Genomic DNA, 26,289 nt, shown 5'->3' with positions numbered 1-26,289 from the left:
CACTTTTCAGTTGAAGAGTGTAAAGGATCTAGACCACGACATCACTGCTACTTTTCTAGGGCGTAATGGGGCAATCTGTAAAATTCGCACATTTTAGGGAAATGTGGTGAATTACAATGACTGCAAAATGTTCAGATACAGACATATGTTTTGACAGCACCCCTGAGAGAATTTAGTTCCCCGGCTCAGCCCCAGTGACAGGTTGGAACAATATGTAATTGTGCTGATCTTTGAGGGACACAGCGCAGTTTGGAGTTGTCTTGCATCCAGGTTTTGCCTACATGTCCGTCGTTGCCAAAGGCTCCAGGACAGTTCAGAATCTTGAGATGAAGAGAAAATCTAGAAAGGCAAGCGCACATCCACAATCCGCCAAAGCAGATACAAGATCTAGGGATCATCCTGAAGCTGTGGAGGATCACCACACAATACCTGTGCCAGACCAGAAGCAGTCAACTGCGTGCCAGGAGGCACGTGAAGCTTTGTCACCGCCCCTGCCAACGCTAGCGCCGGCAGCAGCTCAACCAACACCGCCTACATGTTGCTATTGCCGGGCGGAAATCAACGCAAGGACAATGTTTATAGTTGCTGAGGACGTAGAAGGGATGCTGGCATCGGATAGCACCAGTACCCCCACACCAGAAACTTTCCCAGACGTACCCAAGAATGTGCTGTCAGGGTTTGATGCGGTAACGACCAAATCCAAACCGCCCCCAGCAAGGATTATGAAACCCAGGTACCTTCACGAGGAGTGCCTTGCTTGCAGCGCGTCCGGATGTACATATGTACCTGCAATCGTCAAGCATGCAGACACAGACGTTACTTCATCAGATCAAGAAACAAATGTATCGGACGAAATGTTCCTGGTTGGTGATCTCCTGCTGTGCAAACAGCACTACACAAGCTACAGAAGGTAAGCTGGTTCGTGTCTCTGGGATTGATAGGGGTGTATTCATACTAACTGTCCGATAGTGTACTAGCACATTTTGTTTCAAATACATCCAAAATGGGAAATGTTACGAGGGGGAGAAGTACACATGTAACTTGTGGGACAAGAAAACAAATTTGGCTCTCCACTTCGTCTCTCTCTCTCTCGTACACACACACAAATGGTCAACCAAGGACTACGTATGCTTTATTTGTGAAGGTTCGAACGTCTTTGGTGCCGGATGTCCAAAGACGTGAGATGAGGAAGCTAAGAGAGACAAGCTCAGTTGTTGCTTTACCTAGTTCTAAGGAGTAATCACATAAAGTAGGTGATGACCCAAGACACAATGACTATTGGTGTACTCGAAGTAGTGGCTGGGTGATTTCCAGTATCCAAGATGAAACCTTTCCCTTGTCTACATCAATTTTTTTAAATTATGTTCTTCCACGATGCCGAGACGTCAATAAGGAAAGTTGATATGTGTGATCTAAGTGATACTAGCCAGAAACAGCTCGATGGAAACTACCCCATTTGGTGATGATGTTTGCCGTCGTTCTTGTTTTTGGAATTATTTATTCTCACGATGGCACCATCGCCAATAAGATATAAGTTTATGAGAAAGTAAGATGCTGTTTTTGTTGTTGTTATTGTCCTTGTTTGTTGTTGTTATTGTTGCTCTTGGTGTCGTCGTGGTCGTTACTATTATTATTTGAAGTACTATTATTTTTTAATGGGGCTGCTGTCATGCTTCCGCTGCTACCATCTATAACCTGGTACTGCGCGATTCCAAACGGGGGATGTGCCCACTAACATGGCAGCAAGCACAATAAAAATCGTGCTAAATTGCGCAGTACGCTAGAAGGTTGCTGAATGTATTTAGACATAAGTGGCGTGCATAGTATATCTCACGATGCACCATACCACATACGGCTGCGTGCTGTCAGCGCTGACTATAACAGTAGATTGTTCGTGATTTAGGTTAACGATAAGAGGCACATCTAGAGCATGTTGCTGATCTTCGCCCTTGGACTAGAAATTTCCTATTCTGGTTGTGCAAGTAGTAGATCGAGAGCGGAGATGGTGCTGTGAACCACGGAACAAATGTAATTAAGGAGGCCACCACTTGAAAGATAGATTACAGGTCTCAAATATCGTCCCTTTCCCTATGGCTATCGGCTACCCGGCTTCTCCACCTCCCCTGTCTCTCTAGTAGTCTCTCTCTCTCTCCTTCGAGCGTTGTCTCTCTTTGCGTCCTTCACATCAAACATTTCTATTCTCTGTCTCTGTGTGTGTCTCTCTCGTTCTCTCTCACACACAAACACACACACACACACACACACACACACATACTCTCTCTCTCTCTCTGTCTCGTTCTCGATCTCGATCTCTGTATGTCTGTATGTCTGTTTCTCTCCTTGTCTTTCTCCTGTCAAACACACGCAGACACAATTTTTGTCTCCTTGTCAATCTCTGACTATATTTCTGGCTATATATTGTCCTTGACCATTCATTTCATTGTTTGGGAGTACAATAATAGATATGATTACATATAAAGAATGGAGTAATTTCACATACTACGTCGGTGGAAAACTGAACGCCAATGCCAAGTTTACTCGCCTCCCCAGAAGTGGTCTTACCTATCGTGTAGTAAAAATGCTAATCGGCGTCCATCAGCACTGACTAACTCTATTGATTCAATTGGCGCTACAAATAGCATGAGGACTGTTGTATTGGAGCACGTTTCCATCATCACAGGATTTCTGTACAGCTACAATGTTAGAATGACGTCGTAGTACCACTGCAGTCTGCCCACGTTTGGCTAGTCATTGGCCAGGTCACAACAAAGCAGAGTCGTTACTTGAAACGTAGAATGCCCAATGTGCGAAATATTGGCAAAGTTATTTATTTGGTGCAGCTGAAAGCCTGTTGCCGGAATGGCGGTGTTTTCAAGTACAATGTAAATGCAAATCAATATCACTTTCTAGGGCAGTGGATGATACAATAATTAAAGTAATAATTTTGCCAGTTAGGTGTAGACCGTCAGTACCGTTGGTCAGTGTCGTGCGATGTTATCGCATGAGCTGATTGTAAAGTGACTGGTGGTGTTAGTGGATATTATTCTAGCAGCGTGACTTGTAGCTCTTTGGTCCTCCTTTCTTCTTATAAAATAATTTTCTGTTCCGGATTTCCCCAGGCCGTGGCCTATCGGGGATCTTAAAATTATGTGAGGCACTAACAGTATTGTACACTCATGTACATGCTGATAAATACTAATTTTCATTTAATAATAGACCGCCTTCTTCGTTGCAATCTTAAATGTGTTGTTCCCTCGCCAATTAGTTCGATTAGATGGTCCTTTCACTTTAGAGAGATGAAGGTCATGGAGCTTCAGGGGCTTAATACGGACGGTGTTCTGAGAGCACAAGAACTCATGCACTGTAAACTGAACCAAAGGCTTTGCCAGTGGCAAAGGAACCATCAACATGGTAGGTTGCAGGTGGGCAAGGGTGAATTCGTCTCCCTAGAAATTTTTGTTTTTGTTTTTCAAGAACGTGGGCAGCAAAAGGAACTACAAGCAGAAGAAGAACTTACAATGTGGGTAGTTTTCTTTGGTACTTCATGGCCCTTAGGATTCATTCTGTTGGAAATGGATTTAGTCCTTCAGAGCTCCTAATAACTTTGAATATGCAGAGAGTGGCTTCTCGTGAATGCGCTCCCCGGTACAATTCTGGACTAACATTATAGCCAATTTCTATCAATAAAGTTTAGGTATCGTCTAAGGAGATCTAGTGGAAAGTCAAAGGCATACATAACTCCACCTACCCCTCCCCAAACACCACACACACACACACACACATGCACATACACACATGCACATACACACAAACACAAACACACATCCATTCAGCAGTCAAACCCCTTTTCAAACCCCTTTTCAAAACTTTCAAAATGTTCAAGAGCCTGAAGTGTGTCCCAATCAAACCCCTTTTCTTGATACAAAGCATAACTGCTCTTCCAAGGATCCCGCATGGAATAATTATGACTATGCGAATACTACTATACGTAAACATATCTTTTTACTAGACATGCGTCAGATTCAGTAATAGGACTGAGTATCAAAAATATCAAAATTCATTGTAGAACGTCCTCGTGAGCTACAAAACCTAATGCGTAACTGAAGTGAGGCGATTGATAACTCTATTCTTTTTTTACACGTACATGTACTGTACATGTTTGTAGCAAGGCAAGTACTCTTGAGAGTTGAGTGATCATACTACTGTAGCCATGTGCATGTACATAATACATGTACATGTACGTCCATATTATACTTGACCAAACGGAGCACTGGATGACTAGGGTATGCAGCCGGCTTGAATCGTCATGATACATGTACTGTACTACTCAATGGATCCGGCCTGCACTACACTACTACAGTTCTGTATCAGATTGGTGCTGTGAGTTCGTACTTGGGACTCAACAAAGAACACTAGTTAGACTTCGACTTCGAGCTATTAACTGTGGTACATAGGCAAGTGGAGGCTGCGTGTTGGTGTTAGAATCCTGTGGCTAAGACAAGAAAGGTGAACAGGATCGGTGCAAATCATGGGGAAGTTTGAAGCCAGCAGTATTCGTGCTTGCCTGGTCTCATATGTAGTAGTAGTAGTAGTAGTAGTAGTAGTAGTAGTAGTAGTAGTAGTAGTAGTAGTAGTAGTAGTAGCAGTTTGTATTATTTTACTAGGGGAGTCCCAACAGGCTACTGCTTTTTTACTGGGAATCATATGATGGTGATGTAATTCCAACTTCATACACAACACATTTCCACTAACACACTGTCACACAGACTCACGCCCCTCCCCCCCCCCCCCCCCCTCCAATGCAGGAAAGTGTACCAGGTTCTTAGTGCCTGTAACACTGTGACTCAGCCAGCACAGACGTACCCCCCCCCCCCACCCCCAGCGCAACAGTAAAGTGTGCCAGGTTTTTCTTGCCGGTAACAACTCAGCCAGCATAGACGTACCCCCTTGGAGGTATTTCGTATCCCTACATACTTTGATATTTCAAATTCGGACTTCACGGAGAATTTCAAAGTATTAGGAAATTAGAGGCCACATGCCACGTACTGCTCTTTTCTCTCCGAAACACGTTTGGGCTCTCCGCCCTCTCCGTGAAATAAAAAGAAAAACAACCAACAGCACAAAGGTCCACACTCCAGCTCTCCACCTTCTCCACGAACAAAATTAGGTATTGTATACATTATCAGAGCAAGTGGTTCCACTCTATACCACAGTAGATACAATAAAAAAATCCACGGTTCGTGTGAGACTCGGCTGGAAACCGTGCTTTCCACATCCGCTTGAACGCCACCACCCTCTTGGATCAAGGCGCAGATGCAGCTCCTAATGCAGAGGGAGGTGAGTAAATCAGACCCACCACGAAGTACATGTAGTCAAAGACCGAAAATCCCATTCACTGCATCAATGTTTCCCTCGTGCCAGGCCACAAGTTTCCAAGTAACTGCGGGTCGCAGCACGGCTGGAAAAAATCCTACCGCTTTGAAGCAGGACTTGAATCCGGCACCCTCTGTTTCTCAATCACAGTCTTAGACCATCCTATTATGCCTGCCTCATACTATAAGCAAAATTAAATTATTGTGTCCGTTCCCGAACTCACGACGGCCCCTAACACACGGTGAACCCTGGCGGTAGATGCAGCGCCTGACGGTGGGAGTGAGGGGATAAGTCTCACAACAACTGGCACAAGTGCAGAGAAACCCCATCAGCCGCATCCATGCAGGTACTGTACAGCTACTGTAAGTAAAGTAGAAAATAAAAATGAAAATAAAAAAATTAATTATCGTGTCCGTTGCCAAAGGGAACTCACGACGGCCACTAACACCCGGTGAACTACTACCGTAGAGGCCATGAGACACAAAAGCGACCTTGAAACTTGCCCAGGCATGGCCCGGGCACCGAAAACACGCTGGTCAGGATGTATATGCCATCGGTAATGCACAAAAGACACGATCGCCACGTTTGTCACGACGACCCTGTGACCAGCAAATTGCATAGACAGAGGTGGACTCCCTTGCCTCTTTCGCATCCCGAATGACGGCCAACAGCCAGGAGCATGCCAGTACACACAAACATGCAGCACGGATGACATACATGTACTTGCGATACGAATATGAGCTGGCGCAGACGAAAAGCATCGAGTGAGGAAAATCCCCGTCCTTGTGCAAAGACACAACACCACTGACTTAGCCCTCTTGAGGGAGCAGGTCTTAGCTGCCCCCGCCCCCCCCCCCCCCCCCCCCAGAATAGTGACCTATTACAGGACTACCGCATGCTTAAGTCGTTTGACAGCCATGCAATATCTGCAGGAGCTAAGTAAAGAGTCCGAGCTCCTCTCCTGCAAGCGCCGGCCACATACACCGTGGTCTTCAAGTATCAGCAATATTGAGTTTTGATACAGACATGACATGACATGTATGTACGCCCAAACTCGAAAATCATGGCTACACTAGTACACGATGGGCAGAATGCACCTAATTTGACAAGCTAAGCAACAGCAAAACTACAGCTAAAGTATGGAAAGCAACTGACAGATCGCATCACTGCTCGACTATGTGGACAACGTTCATCTGCATTCAAACAATGCCGTATTTCCAAAATAACCTACGAGCTAACGGCATTTGTTACTTAGTAACTGTTTAGGTTTTCGTCATCACATTGATAAGGCAGTTTCACTGGCAACACTGTGCAATGGCACAGACCATGTGGAATAAGAAATTTACTGAACGCTAAAAAACGTATAGTGACACCGGGTTTTCCGGAAACCTGGCTCGTAGAGAATGCGGCTTGTAATCCCCATAATGTTGGCTCCGTGTTCATGTAACTTTCTATAAAGGGTGCCCTACACCGGATGACTGTGAGCGTTATAGATCACCACACAGGCACTAATCACGCAGTAGGTCTTCACCATACGTACCATTAATGCACCGGAGAGCTCTCTGACGGCGATGCTCCACGGCTCTCGATTACAGCTTGGCAGCTATGCGCACCGGGCTTGGTTCCTTAGCAACCGTATCCCTGGTGACTGTGCACTGGATGGTACCGTGCGGCTCGCTGGTTGCCATGTAGACGTCGTCACGGAACGGCATCCCCAGGGCGGGCATGTTGTACGGGATGAAGTGGATGTTGGGCAGGTTCAGCTCAATCGACTCGAGGCCGGGGTAGCTGGAAATCGCCGCCTTGCCCATCTGATACATGGTGAACTGCAGTGATGGGCTGTACGTACCACTCTTAGGTGGTCCGTAGAATTGACTCTTCATCGCCGCCAGTACACGAGTGTACGCGGCATCGAAGTCATGTCGCTTGCCCTGTTCGTAACGCCAGTACGCAGTCACGGATGTGCCCAGCAAGCGTTCGCGTGTCTCCGGCAGTGCAGTGCTGTCGCAGCGTCGAAATCCCTCGAACCCGCTCTGCGTCGTCTTCAGCACGGTCAGGCCGTCAATGGCTCCGAACACCACCGGCCTGTTCTCCTCTCGCCGCTTCATCAGCACGTAAGCACCACGCCGAGCTGGCTCCACGCGCATGAATCCATGATTGTGCGGAACTGCGGATTCGCTGGCCACGCGCTGCCAGTCCACTTCAAATACCTCTACTTGAACAGCAGTCACCAGCGGGAACGACTTTAGGAAATTCTCCCCGATGCTCAACGCGTACACCTCGGGTCCGCACGGCTCGGCGAGTTGCTTGGCCACGCGAAAGCACATGTTCTTGCACGTGTCCGTGGTGGTCATTCCTGAATTATCGCCCTCAGTAAACGCTCTCTCCATTGGACTTGCTATGAGTACCTCTACCGTCCACTCGCGCATCTCCTGTTTTCCATCGTTGGCTCTCCACACACGTGCCACTCGCACGCGCGTCTTCCCATGACGGTGGTTGGTCAATGTCGCCCCGATTTTGCTCGCCATTTCAGTTGCCACCAATATAATTATTGGATATTTCGACTGGTTTCCAAGATACTGCGTCTCGCACCCGGCAAGGTACGGAGAAGGGGACTTGATCTTGAAGGCTCACAACAGAACTGCTCCACGTAATGTCCTGGTGAGCAAGTAAATAATCGGTCGCCTAACGTTCAGCTAGCGACGCACTGAGTAGGACTCTCAAAACCAAACATTTACTAGTGGTTGTTTTGGACAGCAAAAATCAGGAATTTTTGGTGAGGGTGAAAAGGTGGATCTGGTGCATGAATGAGTATGCAGCTGATGACGATTTTATTTCGCATGTAGATCTATGACACAGCCTGGAGTGGTAGAGACTAAGAGAGTCCTGGTAGAGAGTCTACGTACAGACCGGGACATGTCGACAGTACAGGACAGTCATGTACTAGTAAAAGGTCATGTTCAGTACTGTACTTCAAAAAGTCGTGTCGTTCATGTCTCTGTTGACGTGTCGATATGAATGAAGCTGTCAAAGCCTAGCGATAAAATCAATGTACATAAAGTCATTTATTAATATGCAGGGTAGTTAGTCTGGCTGGCGAGAGGGTGGTGAACTACTTACTTGTACTACTAAAAATATTATACTTAGTAGCCATAGACACAGATGACCGCCCAGCCGTGCTTAGCATCGTCTAGCTCCCCCCCCCCCTCCCCCCCCCCCCCCCTGAACTCTAGTCTTTTTTAGTTAGGTCAGGAACACTGCTCCCAGCACGGCGCGTCCTCCGCCTTCTTTCCTGCCGTTTCCCTCAAAACGTAGACCATTATTCGTAGAACATTGCGGGTGTAATTGCCATGGTTGACACATAGTCTATCGTCCTAATAATATTATAATAAATTATAATTATTATAATGCAGGCCTGATAAAAAAAATTAAAAATTAAAAATTAAAAAATTATGCAGGCCTGCTCTACTTGTGTTCCTCACTGAGTGGTGGGTGCAATGTTAGAATGTAGAACCGGAATGTCTAAATGTTACTACTTCAAGTAGTAGAGTCATGTATAATGATTACTGATTTCAGTTGCTACATGTAGGTGATCGTGATTACGTGAAACCCGGAGTTGCAACACACATACACTCTCTCTCTCTCTCTCTCTCTCTCTCTCTCTCTCTCTCTCTCTCTCTCTCTCTCTCTCTCTCTCTCTCTCTCTCTCTCTCTCTCTCTCTCTCTCTCTCTCTCTCTCTCTCTCTCGCTCTCTCTCTTTCTGTCCGTCTCTCTTTCTCTCTCTGTCCGTCTCTCTCTCTCTCTCTGTCCGTCTCTCTCTCTCTCGCGATTGCAAGACGTCTGTTATACGTTTGGAACTGCTATCATGTGCTATTGCTATCAGGCTCGGTCTATTTTGCTCTGTGCTGCTCTGATGAACTCACAAAGAACAAAATATCCAGGTATCAGGCACTCTCTACCGGAGCTCCTGATGGCTCTACTCCCGAAAGAACGGTAAACGAAACAGCATGCTCTCCGGAGATTGAGTACGTTTTGAAACTGGTGTGTTTGCCTACAGGATATCTATCTACCTACGGTATATACCGTTGACAACTTGATACTTCTACTGGTCTTACAGAACATGAAAATGGACTGTTTTATCCAAGTGAACCACTATTACTAAAGTTGATCATTGATTTTTAGAGCCCCGTTATAGATCCTCATTCTCTAGCCTAGGAGATACCTACATCTGCTTTGTCTCAGTGTCCAGGATAGGTGAACGTGTGGATGAAGCATTCAAATGCTTTGTTGACACTGCCACGGGAATTCGCATAATAATAGTAATACAAGAGAGCGAGAGGAAGCTGGGTGGCAACTTCGAGTTTCACGTAGTCAAGCTAGTACTTGGAATAATAACTACTTCGCTAGGATAATGATCAGCTGTGGGTATATTCATGTACTACAAGTAGTAAAGACAAAAGCAATGATATCAAGGCAAGGCTCCTTGACGGTTGGAGAGAAGAGAGACGCAGGATGACAGAGAGAGTGTGTTAGAGAGAGAAACTAGGACTGAGACTTTGGAGCAGTGGGGCAATTGATCGCAAGGGAGAACACCGAAATCAACCTTGTCAGCAAGCAGCAGCATAGTGGCATGGCGCAACGACGTTGCATATCGGAGCTTCGAGCTTCGATATAACAGTGTATACCAACCCGAAATCGGGTTTTCCTTTGCTCGAGATAGCTGTTAAATCTCCGCTCTCCGCTCCTCATACAATCCCCACTTCACATCACAATGCATCATTGCTTGTGAAATGGGTAATTACATGCTGTGCTCCTTCAGCCGTAACGGGGCTCACAAAAGTCGGAGTAGGAGTACTAGCACTGTACACTTACATGATTGTACATAATTATACATGTACATGAATATTATCCTTCACTTCCAGAATCCTGAAGGACGCATCACGCAACGTGAGTGCTAGTGTGAGCCAGGGTTCCTCACAATCCACTTTTCAACTTACAATGTACTTCAACTGAGTGTTCTTTTTATTGCCGAATTTGGGCTGCTTTTTGCTTTGGAGTTTGGTTCTTACTTTACGCTTCCACGCAATGGGCCATTTGAATAAACCCGTTCACAAATAGAGCCATTAATTTATTTCATTAGCCCGCTAGGATATATTTGGTGTCGATTTCCTGAACTAAGACCAACCTAGCTAGAGTGCTAGAGAAACTCACATCTCAAGTAGATGTGAAACATGATGCTGGCGACGGAATGTATTAGGGGCTGTGAAAGTCGTGCCTAAAGCCTGTAAAGGCGAGCGGAAAGCATAGGGCAAACTTTGAACGTTACATCAGCCGATAAAGAGCCTTGCGAGATTTGCCAGCGACAATTTACTATTAGTTGGGTAAGTCCGACTTGAGCCACAGCAGCGTGCATTGCTAAGCGGCGAAGTTGGCCGCAAATTAAAGAGTACCCGGTGTCCAATGGCAATGGCAATGGCAGCACTACACTGATACGGAGCCCACCCAGCTGCGGTATACATGCACAACATGTACAATCCTATTACCAGAGTACGTAAGCTGTGTATAAATACTAGTATTCCGTGATTCACAACAACCGCACTGACGTTCACTAGCATGATCCGGGCAGTGAAACCCCAGCTGAGGCACATGTACATGTACATGACACACGGAAGAGAACAGTCTACTAACCCTAAAAAGCTGGAGGCTGGTTTTCTGGAACCGTGAACGCAACCCGGAGGGTCATGCACACCGGTACGCGGTGACGCCATACCCGGTCGGACCCGGGCATTCCTTCTGGAGCCCGGCACAGGCCAGACCAGAACACAAACATTTCGCAGCACCTTCGTGAGTCAAAGTTCTCCAGTCAATATGGTGCGACTGGCAGTACAGCTCTCAACGTGAACACACTTCTCAAAGGGCTTACCACATCAGCCATATCAACTTTTGTGGTGTGTATGTGTGCAGCCGTTGCTTGTTGATAATATCGCACCGCCTGTGCAGCGTTATCTACCAATGCCTAGCGCAGGAATGCGCAACGCGAGCATTACCCAGGTACACGCACTGGTGAAGAGCATGAGCAGATGTCCGTTGGCCCAGACGTTATCTACTCAGGAATAGCGAACCGCAGTTCAACGCTATCCGTCCACAAGTACAGGTCCCTCGGGGGGCACTGTGCCCCAGTATCCCAGCGAGCTAATTGAAGGCCGTCAACTAAGTTAGCGGCCGCAGGGGGCGTTTGTTTGCCTATAGCTTTGCGTCAGTGTGGGCTAACCAACAGCTAATTTACACTCTGCGCGAACAAAAGACCGCTTGCTGAAAGGAACATCAATTAGTTACCAGATACTGGAAAGCTGACAGAGGCGCGTTGAGTCGTAAGAGGAAAAACGTGCCCTTGATTCAATTACCCTTTCACAGCGCAGCCCAAGTAAACAATGTAACATTCTATATTGGGACCCGCGCGGATGGCTCACCCATCGAGCTGACGGCCATCTGCATGGTGTTATCTGCATGGTGTTGCCCATCAACGTTGGCGGGACGGCCTGCAGGGACATGCAAGCCAATATGCTAATGTACATGTACATCGCAACTTGACCAAGGTAGAATCGTGATGTACACGCCCTCGACCTGACCATCCGGGACATACGACGATTTGGTACGGACAGGCACCTATACGGTGCCAGAAAGCACAATCACCATTACATCACCGCATCAGCTTCATTGTTCACGCTGTATTTGGCCTTATGTAACTATAAGGCTGCAACGACAACTGCACCTCAGCCTGAAGGCACAGGATGTGGATCACGTAACCATTAAGTTTCTTCTGTCCGTCAGAGAGTAGGGGTACGACCGTCTCTGGTGAGGATCTGTGCTGGTGCAGTGTGCCTAGTATACGGCCGTGCCTGGAAGAACTCGGAAACGGTCTGTTTTCCTTGTAAATGCTGCAAGAGGCTCTTAAGTGCGAAATGTGAGAGCGAGCAATTACGCCATTGTTCTCCGCCACGACCACCCATGAGGTACTTCTGAGATACCAGCAGGAACAGCAATCAATATGCACACTGCCACTATACATGTACATGTACGTGGAGAAGAGATCTTACGTGTATATGTACATGTAGAAGAGATCTTGATGTACATGTACATGTACGTGGAGAAGAGATATTACGTGTACATGTACGTGGAGAAGAGATCTCACATGTACATGTACATGTAGAAGAGATCTTGATGTACATGTACATGTACGTGGAGAACAGATCTCACATGTACATGTACGTGTGCTGGTACTGAAGTATGTGAAGCGTTACAATCATGATAGAGTGAATGACTGTACAATGTACTGGAGTTGTTATCACGACTCCCAATCGTTATCCTTTACGTTTCTCTATTCTCTTGGCACATTTGGGGTGCATTAAGTTGGATTTCTCTGGCCAGCACTGCACATGTACTGTCAACCAAACAATCTACCTACATTGTACATGTATACATGTACATGATGTATAGGGCTGTGGACGCATTCGGCATGTACATGTGCATGTATTGCGCTCGTGGTCGCAGGAATCACTGAATTATTTAATTGCATGGTACGTAAACAAAACTGGACCTGGAAACATTGCTACATTGCTATTTTTCGCTGATGATCGTGCGCAGCCAGTTCTATAAAAAAAACTTTACAACTACAAGAAAGCAGCAGTCGAGATATGATTCAAACCATATCTTTTGGCATTCATCAGGAATCAATCACCACCGCGGGGTGCAACTGAAACAGAATCAGATTCAGAGGCCATTCATGCCACTATGAATGTACAATCATGTACATGTAATCAGATAGATGACAGATAGAGAAATATTAGCACTTAGTACGCCTGCTACCTCTCAGCGAGAGATCTCTCTTCTACAATTCATTCTACATGTACGTGTATGTGTATGTGTATACATGTACATGTACATGTAACAGGGCTTTATTTTTTCTAGCCAGTCATTATTCTCAACCTTCACTGATCAGACCTATAGTGGTTGAAACAGCGCTGTATGTAGGAAATTTTATAATATGTCAGTATCTACGACTTGGAGTCATGTTGCTGGTGTGATCCGGTCGGCCAGAGAGCGCATGTGGTGGAGGTGCAATTGCTTCAAAGGGAAATACTATTAAAGGGCGATAAATAACGGAAACGAGGTTTAAAAACATTCTTAGCCCTGCGAGAATCGGTAAAAAATTGAATCGGTCTTCGTAACACGAGACCTACATGCATACATGTACTTCAGTCCATGACTGTAGATAATTATAATGTATCTTGTTAGTACTCGGGTGGACAGCAAGGGAATAATTTATAAGAAGAAAAGAGGACCAATGAGCTACAAGTATTAGTTACGTTATAATATCCACTAACACCATTTACTTTACAATCAGCTCATACGACTTTGCAAAAGACACTTTTGGACGGTTCTGAGTCAACGTCTGACGTTCTACACCTCACTAGCAATCAGCTCTATCCTTGAATGGTGGTTTGACCGTTTTGTCTGATGGTCTTACCAGTATCGTCCTAGACATACATGTACATGTACATCCGCCAACGTCCTTCACAGCTGCGACTTTCAGCTCGTGCTTGTCTGGGCTGCGCTCACCTTCCCCTCTTTATGTTATTTCTAAGCTCAGAACCTTCCAAATTGGAGGGCTGTTGGAGTGCGCATCCAAGATGTGCTAGAGCTGATTGCTACAGTGCTGGCAACTGAAATCTGACCCCCTGAGCGGTGGGTTCACATTTTAGCGCCTTCTGTTTCGTAGGTTTATTGTCCAGTGTTGGGTCTTTGCGATGTGAGCGCACCGCTCAGGGGGTCGGATTTCAGTTGCCAGCACTGTAGTTAGGTGTAGAACGTCAGTACCGTCCAATCAGTGTCGTGCGTTGTTATCGTATGAGCTGATTCTAAAGTAGCTGTTGGTGTTAGTGGATATTATAGCGTAACTTTTAGCACTTAATTTATCTGATTATGGGTAATTTATCTGATTATAAACGTATTTTGATTATGTTTCATTTTTACCCCGCAGGGGTGATTGATTCTTGATGAATGCCACAAGAAATGTTTGAGTCATAATCTCGACTGCTGCTTTGTGACTGCTGATGATCACGTTTATCTGTTTCATTTCAATACTTCGATATTTTCTAGTGAAATAGGAGAAGGACAAAATGTTACGAGTTATGACTAACTGTCCACCAACGTAACCAAATCTTATACAGTCAGCGAGTGCGACAAAATGGCACAAACATTGTCAGTTTTGCCTTCTCCTATTTTACTATAATTTTAATTGGCTCACCAGCCGAGTCGATATTTTCTCCTCGCCGAATATTATGATTGTTATATTCCACTGGATACGTGTGCAACAACAACTTTGTCGTCAACGGCAGGAGTACCAGCGAAGGAACCTCGCACGGCGTGCAGGCAGTGTAGTGAATGCCCAACGGCCCTCTGGTACTGTCGCGTCGTCTGGCTTTCCGTTTGTCTCACCTGATTTGCTCGTCACTATGGAACCAGTTATTTCAATCTATCATTATGAGTGTACATGTACATGTACATGTATATGTGTGGCAACATACTCCAGTCAATAGTGCGAACTTCTGATACTGTAATGGAGTGTCTGTTTCACGTGCTTGTCTAGATTCTAGTGCCAGCAGTATGCAACTCCCAGCAGCACTTTGCGTTTCGTTATCATCTTTAGAATTTTTGTCACCCTCGACTTCTTTAGGTATGCCACTTTTCTAAGCAGAAAGTGCGCAAGTGTGCCACTTTTACCCTATAGATAATATACTCATTCCCTTTATTCATGCGCTATCTTCCTCCACTGATGACCTCTCAATGAGCGAAACATCTATCTGGAGGATATGGAGCATCTATCCAAGAATGAACTTCCTCGCTATGGTGTTTTGAATGAGGGCGAAGAGCGCAGTGTGGAGGGGAGGACAGTTTCAAGTTCTTTTCCAGTTTTACATGAAAATAGTCAAAGCGCCTACTACAACTACATGTCCATTGTAAATGGACATGATACGATTTCCACGTTCTCTAGACAGGTCGTTTCGACTATTTTTCAGTGGAGCTCAGAGTCAGTGGTGAAACTGCTGGCAAGAAAGTCTAGGAACCAAGTCATACATGTACTTGTAGATGTACTGATTGTAGGCGACCCATGCACCGTGTACACTGTGATTGGTACACAATGGGGTCCTAGCTCCATACAGGTAGATCAGTGGATGACCAAACAGAGAACACCTTGCTAATAAGGACTCGCGATCCTGTATTCAAGCGAAGGGGGTCTCTGGTTCGAGTCCTGGTAGTGAAAGTTCATTTTTTCTTCAGACTTTTCCCGTTTGCATCTTTCCCTCAAACCATGAATATGTTACAGTGATCGTTACAAATACTGGAGCAGTCGTGCTCTACGCTTGCGGTCATCGCTCTGTACTCTGACGCTTGTAGAGTGAGTCCTGTGTGTGCATGTGTCGGACCCAGTACCAAGCTGAATCCTATAATTATTGACCTGACGAATAATTGTCATGCACCACAGTGCTATGGGTAGAACGTGTATCCCTGGATCAGGCGGACTCCTATCATATCAGAACCTTTTCCGCTGCGACTACACATTGTCATGAGTACGCCAGACACAGAAGCTGTAGTGCAGAGCTTGAGAAGGTGTTTCCACGTTCTTGGAGAACAATGGAGACCATTGAAAACGGTCTGCGGTATATACACCTTCTTGTGCGGAACAATGAGCTGTCACAGTGGGCTAATTTAAATAAACACAATGGGAAAAAGCACAGAAACAAGCACGCTGAGCAGACCAGCGCAGTGGATGGGCCCAAACACCAAGTGCGTCGCATCCAACCTGCCAGTCGACAGCCACCAGAACGCGAGACCGTGCACAGTACGAAAGTGTTCCGAAGAGCGTCCAGGCGCCGTGATGCTGGGCGTGTTAGTGGCAATACTAGTGCAAATGCTGGAGCTGCAGCCGTGAAGGCGTGCTGACATCACCACAGCGACATGTGCGCCTGTGTACATCACCTGTGTGTCAGCGCCTGGGCTCTGGCACACAGCAATCTGGAGCACAAACCTCCTTCTACATGTTGTACCTGCAGTAGCACCCTCCCCGCTGCAACCCGGCCGTCGAGGCCGGGGTGATTTTGATGATGCGCCTCAACCCCCAAACTTCCAACAGAAGCAGCTCTGAGCTCGGTTGGGTGCAATGCTCGAACACACCACATGACCTGCGATATTCGCGACCCACATTCAGTCACAGATTGTCAGCTTTTGAAACGCAGCCAGGTAATGCAGTTGGCATCTAATGGACCGCATTACAAGACGAGTAATTATTTCGTATCCTGGGCGAGTGTCTGCTTGTCCTTGTCTTGCATTTTCCACACTGGTGCTTGCAGTCGTGAACATCTAAAGTGCGCAGCGTGTGGAGAAGCCGCTGGTCAACCGGAGGGCAAGGTCTTCGTGTTCGATGGCAAGCTAAACTACATCGACACGGACAGAATTGAAGGGTGTTACAACGAAAGTGGTGAGGCAGTTGACGATAGCCCTGGACTGATCGTCTGTCACGAGGACTGCTTCTCCTGCGCCAAGTGTAATCAGCGGCAGACCAAAGGAGCGCTGGTCAGGTTGGTGATAATGAGTGGTATATGTGCGTGTGCGTGTATGTGTGTGTGTATATGTATGCTTGTGTGTGTGTGTGTGTGTGTGTGTGTGCGCGCGCGCGTTTGTGGGTGATTGTATGTTTGTGTGTGTGTGTGTGTGTGTGTGTGTGTGTGTTTGTGTGTGTGTGTGTGTGTGTGTGTGTGTGGGCGCGCGTTTGCGTGTGTGTTTGCCAACCTGTCGGAAGGCTACCTTCTTGGCAAATCATTTGGAAGTTGGAGTGGCTTCGGCTCCACAATCCAGTGTTGCGTTACTATGATGCTTTCATGGCTGAGGTTGTCGGTATGTCTGTTGGTCCTGGGTGCCGAGTACTGTACTCAGTTGCCCAGTCCGGTTGGAAAAGTAACTGCAATTTCACTTCAAGGTAGTACCAGTGGATCTAATGCTTGCTAACTAGTATATGAAAGCACGGTGCTGCCGATACTGGTTACCCCAGCACGTGTAGGGTGTGCATAGGCTCTAGCACCGAGATTCCCAGTGGTCCCGCCAAGCTAAAGGAAGCATAGGAAACCGGAAGCAATGCTAGGCGTTTTACATCATAAGAACTAAACCAGTGTCGCTATTAGCACTCTGTGTGTGGATTCAGCCATGGCTGCTGCTGGACCTTAACTAGAACAGGTCTAGTAGTAATGGGTCGTAGCCTGGTGTCTGTGTCAATAGTGATCATTTCTAAAACTGCGAAAGGTACCATTCGGCTGTTGAATAATGCAACAAACTACCTCTCCTCCTCCATGCGCTCTAACATTTTACCCATGACCCCTTCGTTGTTTGAAATTATTTGCGCGAGTAATGGCTACCGAGGGTGGCAATGGTCGGATTTAGAGCGCATGGAGGAGGAGAGTTAGGTTTTTGTGATCATTTCTGCTCAAGTGTCCAAATTGTCCGGGCCGCCTGAATTCCTAGTGCTATTGGCCAGTAACAAAGTATTTGCATCGAACAGATATGTAGAGAACATAGAATGGATGAGTTACACCCAAACATTGTAGAATTCCCACGAAAACTTGGCAATATTCCAGAACCAACATATCATCAGTCTTGAAAGGAGCACCACGAGACTTCAGCAATTAATGAATCCTGAATCATGAATCATGCCTGCACACTCATTGCGTCATGGCTATAGCATCTAGTAAACTAGATTTGCATGTATGCAATTGCTGGTGATAATATGTCCACTCCCAGGAGACCCATCTGGGACTGGGTACCTGATTTCTGCAGGGGAGAAAAATGACGAAGGAGTGGAGATTGACATCACCTTCACTACGTTGTCTGTCTAGCTCTGTGAAACAGGAGGTCTCTACCACCTACTGGCCCTAAGTGGAGAATTGACTATGGGCTACTTTCACCTTTATCTTTAATCTGTAGGCGGGATACCCAATATAAGTTTGCAAGTAGGTGTGTGCAATTATATTATGTGCATTTTGAATTATAGCCTGTAGGTGGGGACACACACACACTCAAACACACAGCGACTATAATGTTGAATGAGTTTACTCCATTGAGTTGGGGCAAGAGATCTTATGGCAACTGGCTATAGTTAATCGCGCCTCTCCTTTTCACGCTTTCCCTCCCTTGCACAATCTCTCTCTGGCTTTGCCTCTCTCTCTGTCCCTCTCTGTATCTCTCTCTCTCTCTCTCTCTCTCTCCGTCTTTCTCTCTGTCTGTCTATCTCTGTCTCTCTCTCTTCGTCTCTCTGTCTCTCTCTCTTTTTATTTACTCAATCTGCGGACAGCATGCTGTTTCGTTCTTTTTGAACTCATCAGCGCAGCACAGAGAAAATGAGGCCGAACCTGATAGCAATGGAAATAAAAATTTCCAATCAGGCCCGAACGTACCTTGCCAGAGTGCTCAAACTGACAAGTCAGTGAGCTCTCTCTTTTTATTTATGTATGTGTTTGTCTCTCCCTCTCTTTCTCTTTTTCTCTCACTTATTCTCTCTCTTCATTTCCCTCTATGTCTCTATTATCTCTCGGTCTCTCTCTTACTGCAGATTCGATCAAAACGGCAAAGTGACCTGCTATCCGTGCGGCTGTAGACATTCAGAGAAGGTTGTGGAGATGGGAAGGAAAGGTCACATGCCATCAACCGGCCCACCAGTCACCACACAAGGACTCAGTACTCACAGCTCCATGTCTGACCTCAGCAGCTCCACAGCAACCGCTAGGCAGCCAAAAGCCGAAACACCAAGTGAGCAGCATGCTTGTTGATACCCTGCTTCAAAGGGAAGTTACCACACATTCTGGGGACACCCAAACCCCTCCCCTCCCACTGCATTTAAACCTGTATTTCCTGCGTTTATCGTGTGAACCGGTGTCTTATCTCCACCACCCTCCACTCCCAACCCCCTCCCTCACTGTGAGTCCCTGGAGAAGGTATGTCCCATTCAAGTTTGCATGTTTTGTATTGCAATGCTAGTCCAAGGCAGGGTACATCGGAGGCCAAGTTTCCCCAAACAGAACACTGCCCTCTCAACTGCAGTAAATGCTGAGCTCAGCTTGGGGCAAGAAACTCGGTTCAATTGCAATGTCAACTGTTCAAGCCTCTATACACACCCACAAGTGTAGCAAGGTGGTGGATTATTCAAGAAGAGTTTTGTATGACCAATGTGGCCGGCACATTGCTTTTAAAGAAACGCTATAATTATTACTTTCTACTGTTCCCTGTCGTCAGGCGGTGGCATCCTGAGGCATATGTCTGCAGACTCAAGACAATCTAGCTCAGCAGGGCGGAGGAGTTCCAGTGAGGAACGTCCAGGGGACTCCGTAAGTGCGAAAGGTACGAATATCATTCCGTGTCTACTCCAGGGGCTGGTCAGCCGAGTCAGCCATCCGCCTGGTGGCACTTGGATCTGTTTGGAAAAGGAAACCCGGGTCACTTGCAACCAGCTAGGCAGTATGCAATCTTATATATGTAGGACTCAGTATAGAGTCCATGCACTATAATTATGATGTCCAGCACCCTATATAGAGTCCATTGGTCCAAAATCCACTATACAGAGTCCAGGAGTCCACTCAGTTTTGATCAGCTTCATCCTGCCGCGCAATCCCCTATAAGGAGTACACTTTTTCTACAAGTCCCCTATTCACGGTCCAGGAGTCCAGTCGATCCAGTCACGCCGTCCTGTGAGTTGTGCCCAAAAGAGAACAAACACCTTTTCAGTTTTGCTTGCCTCTTGGCAGCGCATTCCTTTCTTCACTTCAGCCATGGCTGCCAGTTCTGCTGTGCAGTTGCTGACAGTAATCTCTCTCGAGGTAACCAAGGAGGATAAGAAGACGTTCAAAATCAAATCTGGAAAGCGTCTTGTGGTTCTCGGAAGACGTTTCATCAGTGCGCGGGATGAAAGCAGAAATGAAATTGCAGAACGAGAAAAGTTCAGCACAGTTCAAATCTGACCAGTCAGGTACACCGACACTCTCTTTCGTTCGACGCCACAAGGATCCCTGTTTGGCTGGCCATTGCTGCCAGTAAGACGTTTGAATGGTTTCATCAGAGCGAGGGATGAAAGCAGAAAGCGGAGAACGAGAAAAGTTCAGCACAGTTCCAATCTGACGAGTCAGATACACTGACACTCTCTTTCGTTCGACGCCACAAGGATATCCTGTTTGTCTGGACAAGAGCTGCCTGTACCCCCGTGTCAAAAGGCTGTCCAACTACATGGCAGGACGATGACTGAGGTAAGGAAGCTTTTACTCGTTTCGATTGGTCTGCTGTTCTGTCGTAATAATGCTTATCACTCCCTTAGTATTGACTCACATAGATTTTTGCCATACCTAAGCAGTCAAATATTCCTGCATATGTCACTCCTTAGGGCTATATTGACTGCTTATATTTGACTGCTTAGGGGTTGCCCAGTTGAACAGTGCCTAGTGCAGCATTGTCAGTGTCACTGCATGAGTAGGTGGTGGTGCAACGGTTGTGCAATCGTAAAACCGGGATTCATGAGGTTATCGTTCTGGAATTTGAAATACGGACTGTTTGTCGTGATAAATCTAATATTGACTTCGTACTTGGTCAGTATAGGAAATAAAAACCTCGTAAAAGACCTCGGCTTCGCCTCGGTCCTTTACTCGGCTTTTATTTCCTATATTGACCTCGTACTCAGTCAATATTAGATACTTATTTTTTCCATTTTCAAGGAGCGTATCGCGTTTGTTTGATGTTGCTTGAATGAATGCCCTAAAAGTAATCAACCACTTCGTAATAGTCCTCAAGGACTGCAAGGACTTTGCATCAATCGTATACAATCGTCTAGCTATCATCAATTATTATTTTATTTCATGAGAAATATATTTTTATCCCTAGGCCAAACTAAAGAAGGTGTGTGGTTCGACTAACATGGACATTTTTTTTACGGGCGGGCGGGCGGATTTTTTTTTTTTTATATATTTTTTAGTACATGTAAATACACTGTATACGCGTATCGAGTAGACTCTACTACCAGCACAAGGCAGCAGTCGTACCACTCACTGCACTGCACTGCAGTACAACTACAAGTCAAGTCCAAAAGGAGCCGCCTGCGTCCGCAGACTCACGCCGCACAGCACGTAGACGTGGACGTGTTCAGTCCACGTACGTCAGTCACACGACAGCCCGCCGAAAAAAAGTTACGGTCGGGCTGAAATTGTACGGTCGGTCGGGTGAGTCGAACCACACACCTTCTTTAGTTTGGCCCTATGATAATTTTGTGAACTCCACGACACTCTTCCTCTACTAGGCTCTAGTATGATGTCAAATACAATGGGATCCACAAACGCGGTGCCAGTGTACTAGTAGTAGTAGGAGGAGGATTTCTTGTATGCCGATGACAAGAAAAAGCTTCACAAGCTAATACATGTACTCGTATTCCATGAACCGTTTTGATGTGACAAACATGACACTGTGTCAGTGAAACTGCCTCGTGACAACAAATCATTGCATTTCCATCTCGGGTAAGACTGACTGACAGCAACGCTGTACAGATTGTTCAAATTATCTCATTTCAATTCAACGATCTTATTCCTCGTATTACTAATAGATTATTGTCCCCACCGTCACCTGTTCACAGGTCTTTGAGTGGATGGATTTTCATTGAGCATCACATTCGTTGAGAACTTGGTAGTTGTGTGCTCCCATGCATCATTACGGTAATAAGCGTATCCTTGTTTTATGTATTTGTTGCAGGTGTGCTGATCTTCAGAAGCTTGCGGAACTGAGTGCTGCTGAACATTTGCATGGCCATGAGCAATGGTGAAGCTTGCTATTGCAGTCTCAGCATGTGCTAGTATTATGCTGACTACTGCACTATGTTACTCTCTTACACTTCTACATGTACATGTATGTAAATGTGCGTGCATCCGCCCACGGCCACGTATGCATTCGTTTCGTATAATTATGTGTTATCCCTCTTGACTTTACGTGTAAATGGGTGGACGTTTGCATGGCTGTTGGAGTTGCGGGTGTATTGTGTCTCTACTCTTTTCTTGGTGTTTTCTTGGCGTTGTATAAGTTTGTGTGTGTGTGCGCACGCACAATAATTTGAAAACAAATAATTAATCCTTGGCTCTCCATTATTATCTTTCGATTCTTGTTTTTTTCTAGATATTTTCTTGGCGTTGTGTGGGTGTGTGCATGTGTGTGCGTGCACAATAATTTGGCAACACTACATGATTGAGATATTGTAATTTGCAGCGTCTGAGAAGAGACCACTTGATTTGAGGACGGTGTTTGTAGGGTTTTTCATGTAATGAAGTGGCTGCAGTGGCGCCTCAATACTTATTTTTTTATCTTGAGAAGTGAATGATGTAAAGGATTAAAGGGAGAGGCCGTTTTCTGGTTAATATTCACTGCTTACAGCAGATCCTATGTCTAATTTCGAACTCTGGATAGGGGATGCCTAATTGGCTGGACTTTATACAGGAAGTGTTGTCCACATAAAGACTCTTTATAGTTGATTTCAAAGTTTGGACTCGTACAGTTGATTTTGGACCAATTGACACTATATACGGGTGAAGCCAATTGGCTGGACTCTATACAGGGAGTGATGTTCATCTAAACTTTGAGCTCACAGTTGATTCCAAGTTTGGACTCTGTACAGTGGATTTTAGACCAATGGACTCTATATAGGGGCTGGACGCTCTACTGAGTCCAACATAATATGTTGGATTATATATTTATTATTTAAAGGATTTCCCAAAGGCATAGCCTATCGGGGGGATCTCCTAACAGTGAAAATGATCATTGATTTATATACTAGTGTAGCAATCAGTTTTGAGTACTTTCACTACAAGAGGTGCACACCAGAGAGTACTGGTAAATGAAGTACCAGCAAGAGTCCATAACACAAGAGTATGCAACTGTAATCTCTTTTCTATGGCCCAACCGCGCGGTGCGCTGCCTTCATTACATCATTCAGCTGCAGTCCGCGCCCTGCGGAAAATCAAGCACCGCACTTTTCCTCTGGTTTGAAATGAACTTTCGTACGGAACTGGAGTTCACGCGCCAGAATTTAAAGATCGCGTAGGTACTGGAACGAATCGAGCAAAAACAGATGGGCTCGTACGAGAAATTGTGAGTTTGAATGCATGCTTTGAGAGCGTGATGAAGACAAGTTACGTAATGAAGGCAGCGCGCCACGCACGTACGCACCCATAATCACAGTTGCATACTCTTGGGTTATGGACTCTTGGTACCAGGGAGTAGGTATTTTACTGCTGTAAATCAGCGAATTTTGGCCCGTGAGAAACTTTGGCCGATCTCGAAATGAAACCATTGGCCGTCATTAAACTTTGGCCGATTGTGGTTTTCAGAGAAGAAATCGATCGGTATTAATTTGTTGCTCTCACATGCTTCGATGGCTCAATTATAGTTTGCCTCAGTGACAAACTTTGGCCTACTACATGTATGTTCTTTGGCCGGTTGATACCGGGGTCAGAGTTGAGTGTGCAAAGCATGCATTTTAAAGTGCACACATCTTGGAATTGTGCGTACTCAGTAACTCCCCAAATGATCTCGAGATTTCTGCTTTGTGGATCTGATCTATCTTCCCCCCCCCCCCCCCCCCCCCCGCATGTAGCACCTGCATCTGATGACTAATCATGGGATGGTGTCGCTCCATCGAAGCGCAAGGGTGATTCTTGACCCTCCCTGCATAATACGTATTCATTTCATTTTTTACAGACACCATGTGACCCATCCATAGATGCGCGCCTTGAATGGAGCTGGAATCAACATCATAACACGTCCAACATGATGTGGTCCATAGACGTGGGGGGAGGAGGGGGGGGGGGGGGACTTGAGTTGGATCCAACATGGCCGACATCTCCAACATGGCCGACATCTCCAACATAATGTGGTCCATAGAAGGGGGGGGGGACTTACATTGGAGCCAACATGGCTGCCATGGCTGTCTGTATCGTCATGTGACCGATGTGAAATCACTCTATAGTTGTATGGATTGTTTCTATGGTGATGACATGCAGGTCGACAACCAAGGTCACGCACTGTATACACGGCGGAGCAGACGGCGTATCTCACTAAATGCTTTCAGGAACAAGACAATCCCGACAGCCAAGACATGTTGCAGATCGCCAAGGTTGCTGGTGTGCCGAAGAGGAACATACAGGTGCGTTGGCATTTAGCAGCGGGGTGGGATGATGTTCGACTGTGGCATGGAGAAGTACTGTCTCTCTCTTTCTTTCTCTCTACCTTCTTTATCTCCCTCTCTCTCTCCCTCTCTCTCTCTCTCTCTCTCTCTCTCTCTCTCTCTCTTTCTCTCTCTCTGTCTCTCTCTCTGTCTCTTTCTCTCTGTCTGTCTCTCTCTCTCTCTCTCTCTCTCTCTCTCTCTCTCTCTCTCTCTCTCTCTCTCTCTCTCTCTCTTTCTTTCTTTCTCTCTGTCTCTCTCTTCCTCTATCTCTGTCTCATGTAACTGTCCATTTCCCTATCTACATGTATCTCACACCACACCTGCGCTATTTTCTGTGATTTCTTTGTGTCAGATCTGGTTTCAAAACCAACGTGCAAGGAACAAGCGCACACCTACTACAGTGTCGACGACAGACGTTCAAGTGCTATCTCCTCAGTACCAAACAGCACGACCATTAGCTAGTGCAATCCAGGATCAGCTGACAACATCGCCAGCGACACATCACCCTGCAATGACGGCACAAGGTCAAGTGCTATCTCCTCAGTACGGAGCCGCACCACCAGTAGCTAGTCCGATGCTGCCTGGGCTAAGGGCATCACCCCCACCGCCGTCACAGCATTCCGCCATGACTCTGGACCTGCCACAGTACTGGACGGCACACGCAGTAGCCCCTACGATGCCACACCAGCTGAGTACAGTAATATCACCACCACCAGCACTGCATCCCGCCATGACTCCGGACCCAGGCCAGGCACGTCTAGCAAGCCCCATACTCAGCTCGCCTATGTCCAGTCCTGACTCCAGATTCATGCCTGGACTGGCACAGCGCAGTATGCCTAGATTGACAATGCTCCCGCAAGTCGCGTCCTCTCCTTACCCTGCTAGATTGCCTGACAGTGGAGGGATTTTGCCAGGGCAAGACTGCGCATCCACACACAGGCATGCAGCAACGACATTCATGGCCGCGCAACAGCACCAAGAGTTGCAACACCAGCAGTGTCATCTGCTGCAACAGCAACAGCAGCAACAACAAGAGTACAACCTGCGGCAACAGCATCAGCAGCAACAGCAGCTAGCCTTGATGCAGCCGCAGTTAACGCCAGCTTCGCAAGGACGAAGCCTAAGAGTATGTGCCAGCCATGATGGGAGTATGCCTTGGCCCTCTGTGGCGTCTACAGGTACTGCTCCCGTGTTCAAACCCAGCTCCAGTGGCACCGACAGGTATACCAGTAGTAGCTTACAGCGTTTTCCCTCTGACACATCACTGGCAGCTGGTGTTACTGCAGTACAAGCCGTCGCCACTAGCACTACACAATCTCTAACTAGCATGGACCCGCGTGTGAACCTCATGTCGCCGCCAGATGAAGAATCCCGTATATTATATCAGGCGCCATGAAACGCTCCATGGCATTTCCGCACAACCAACCCGCTTCGTAGCGCTAATTGCACTACTCACTAGTTTTTGAAATATTTATCCTCACCGTGTTACAAAGGGTGTTATTGTGTCAAATATTTATTCCCTCAATAAGTTTGTTGTTGTTGTTGTTGTTGTTGTTGTTGTTGTTGTTGTTGTTGTTGTTGTTGTTGTTGTTGTTGTTGTTGTTGTTGTTGTTGTTGTTGTTGTT

The 26,289-nt window shown here is 46.3% G+C and overlaps 2 protein-coding genes across 2 annotated transcripts; one reads left to right on the top strand and one right to left on the bottom strand.

Annotated features, from left to right (window-relative positions):
- The first annotated feature begins 214 nt into the window (after positions 1-214).
- Positions 215-26,289, top strand: LOC135829499 (uncharacterized). Its single transcript, XM_065341905.1, has 6 exons — positions 215-910; positions 16,785-17,012; positions 19,034-19,230; positions 19,714-19,818; positions 24,501-24,643; positions 25,017-26,289. The coding sequence occupies exons 1-6, from the start codon at positions 282-284 to the stop codon at positions 26,058-26,060; spliced, it is 2,346 nt and encodes a 781-aa protein (XP_065197977.1). The 5' UTR covers positions 215-281; the 3' UTR covers positions 26,061-26,289.
- LOC135829349 (uncharacterized) lies at positions 6,365-8,129 on the bottom strand. The gene has a single exon (XM_065341755.1). It carries the CDS (start codon positions 7,899-7,901, stop codon positions 6,963-6,965), a length of 939 nt encoding a protein of 312 aa, XP_065197827.1. The 5' UTR covers positions 7,902-8,129; the 3' UTR covers positions 6,365-6,962.

The sequence above is a fragment of the Sycon ciliatum genome, chromosome 13, assembly GCF_964019385.1.
Source record: "Sycon ciliatum chromosome 13, ocSycCili1.1, whole genome shotgun sequence".
NCBI lineage: Eukaryota > Metazoa > Porifera > Calcarea > Leucosolenida > Sycettidae > Sycon > Sycon ciliatum.
Note: the sequence above shows the minus strand (reverse complement) of the source record. Positions and strands in the feature narration are given on the sequence as shown.

Excerpts from the sequence above, each read along its gene's own strand:
- LOC135829499 (XM_065341905.1), top strand. The coding sequence starts at position 282 with ATGTCCGTCGTTGCCAAAGGCTCCAGGACAGTTCAGAATCTTGAGATG. Across the intron at positions 19,819-24,500 it reads GGACTCCGTAAGTGCGAAAG|GTCGACAACCAAGGTCACGC; the intron begins GTACGAATATCA and ends GATGACATGCAG. Across the intron at positions 24,644-25,016 it reads TGCCGAAGAGGAACATACAG|ATCTGGTTTCAAAACCAACG; the intron begins GTGCGTTGGCAT and ends TCTTTGTGTCAG.
- LOC135829349 (XM_065341755.1), bottom strand. The coding sequence starts at position 7,901 with ATGGCGAGCAAAATCGGGGCGACATTGACCAACCACCGTCATGGGAAG.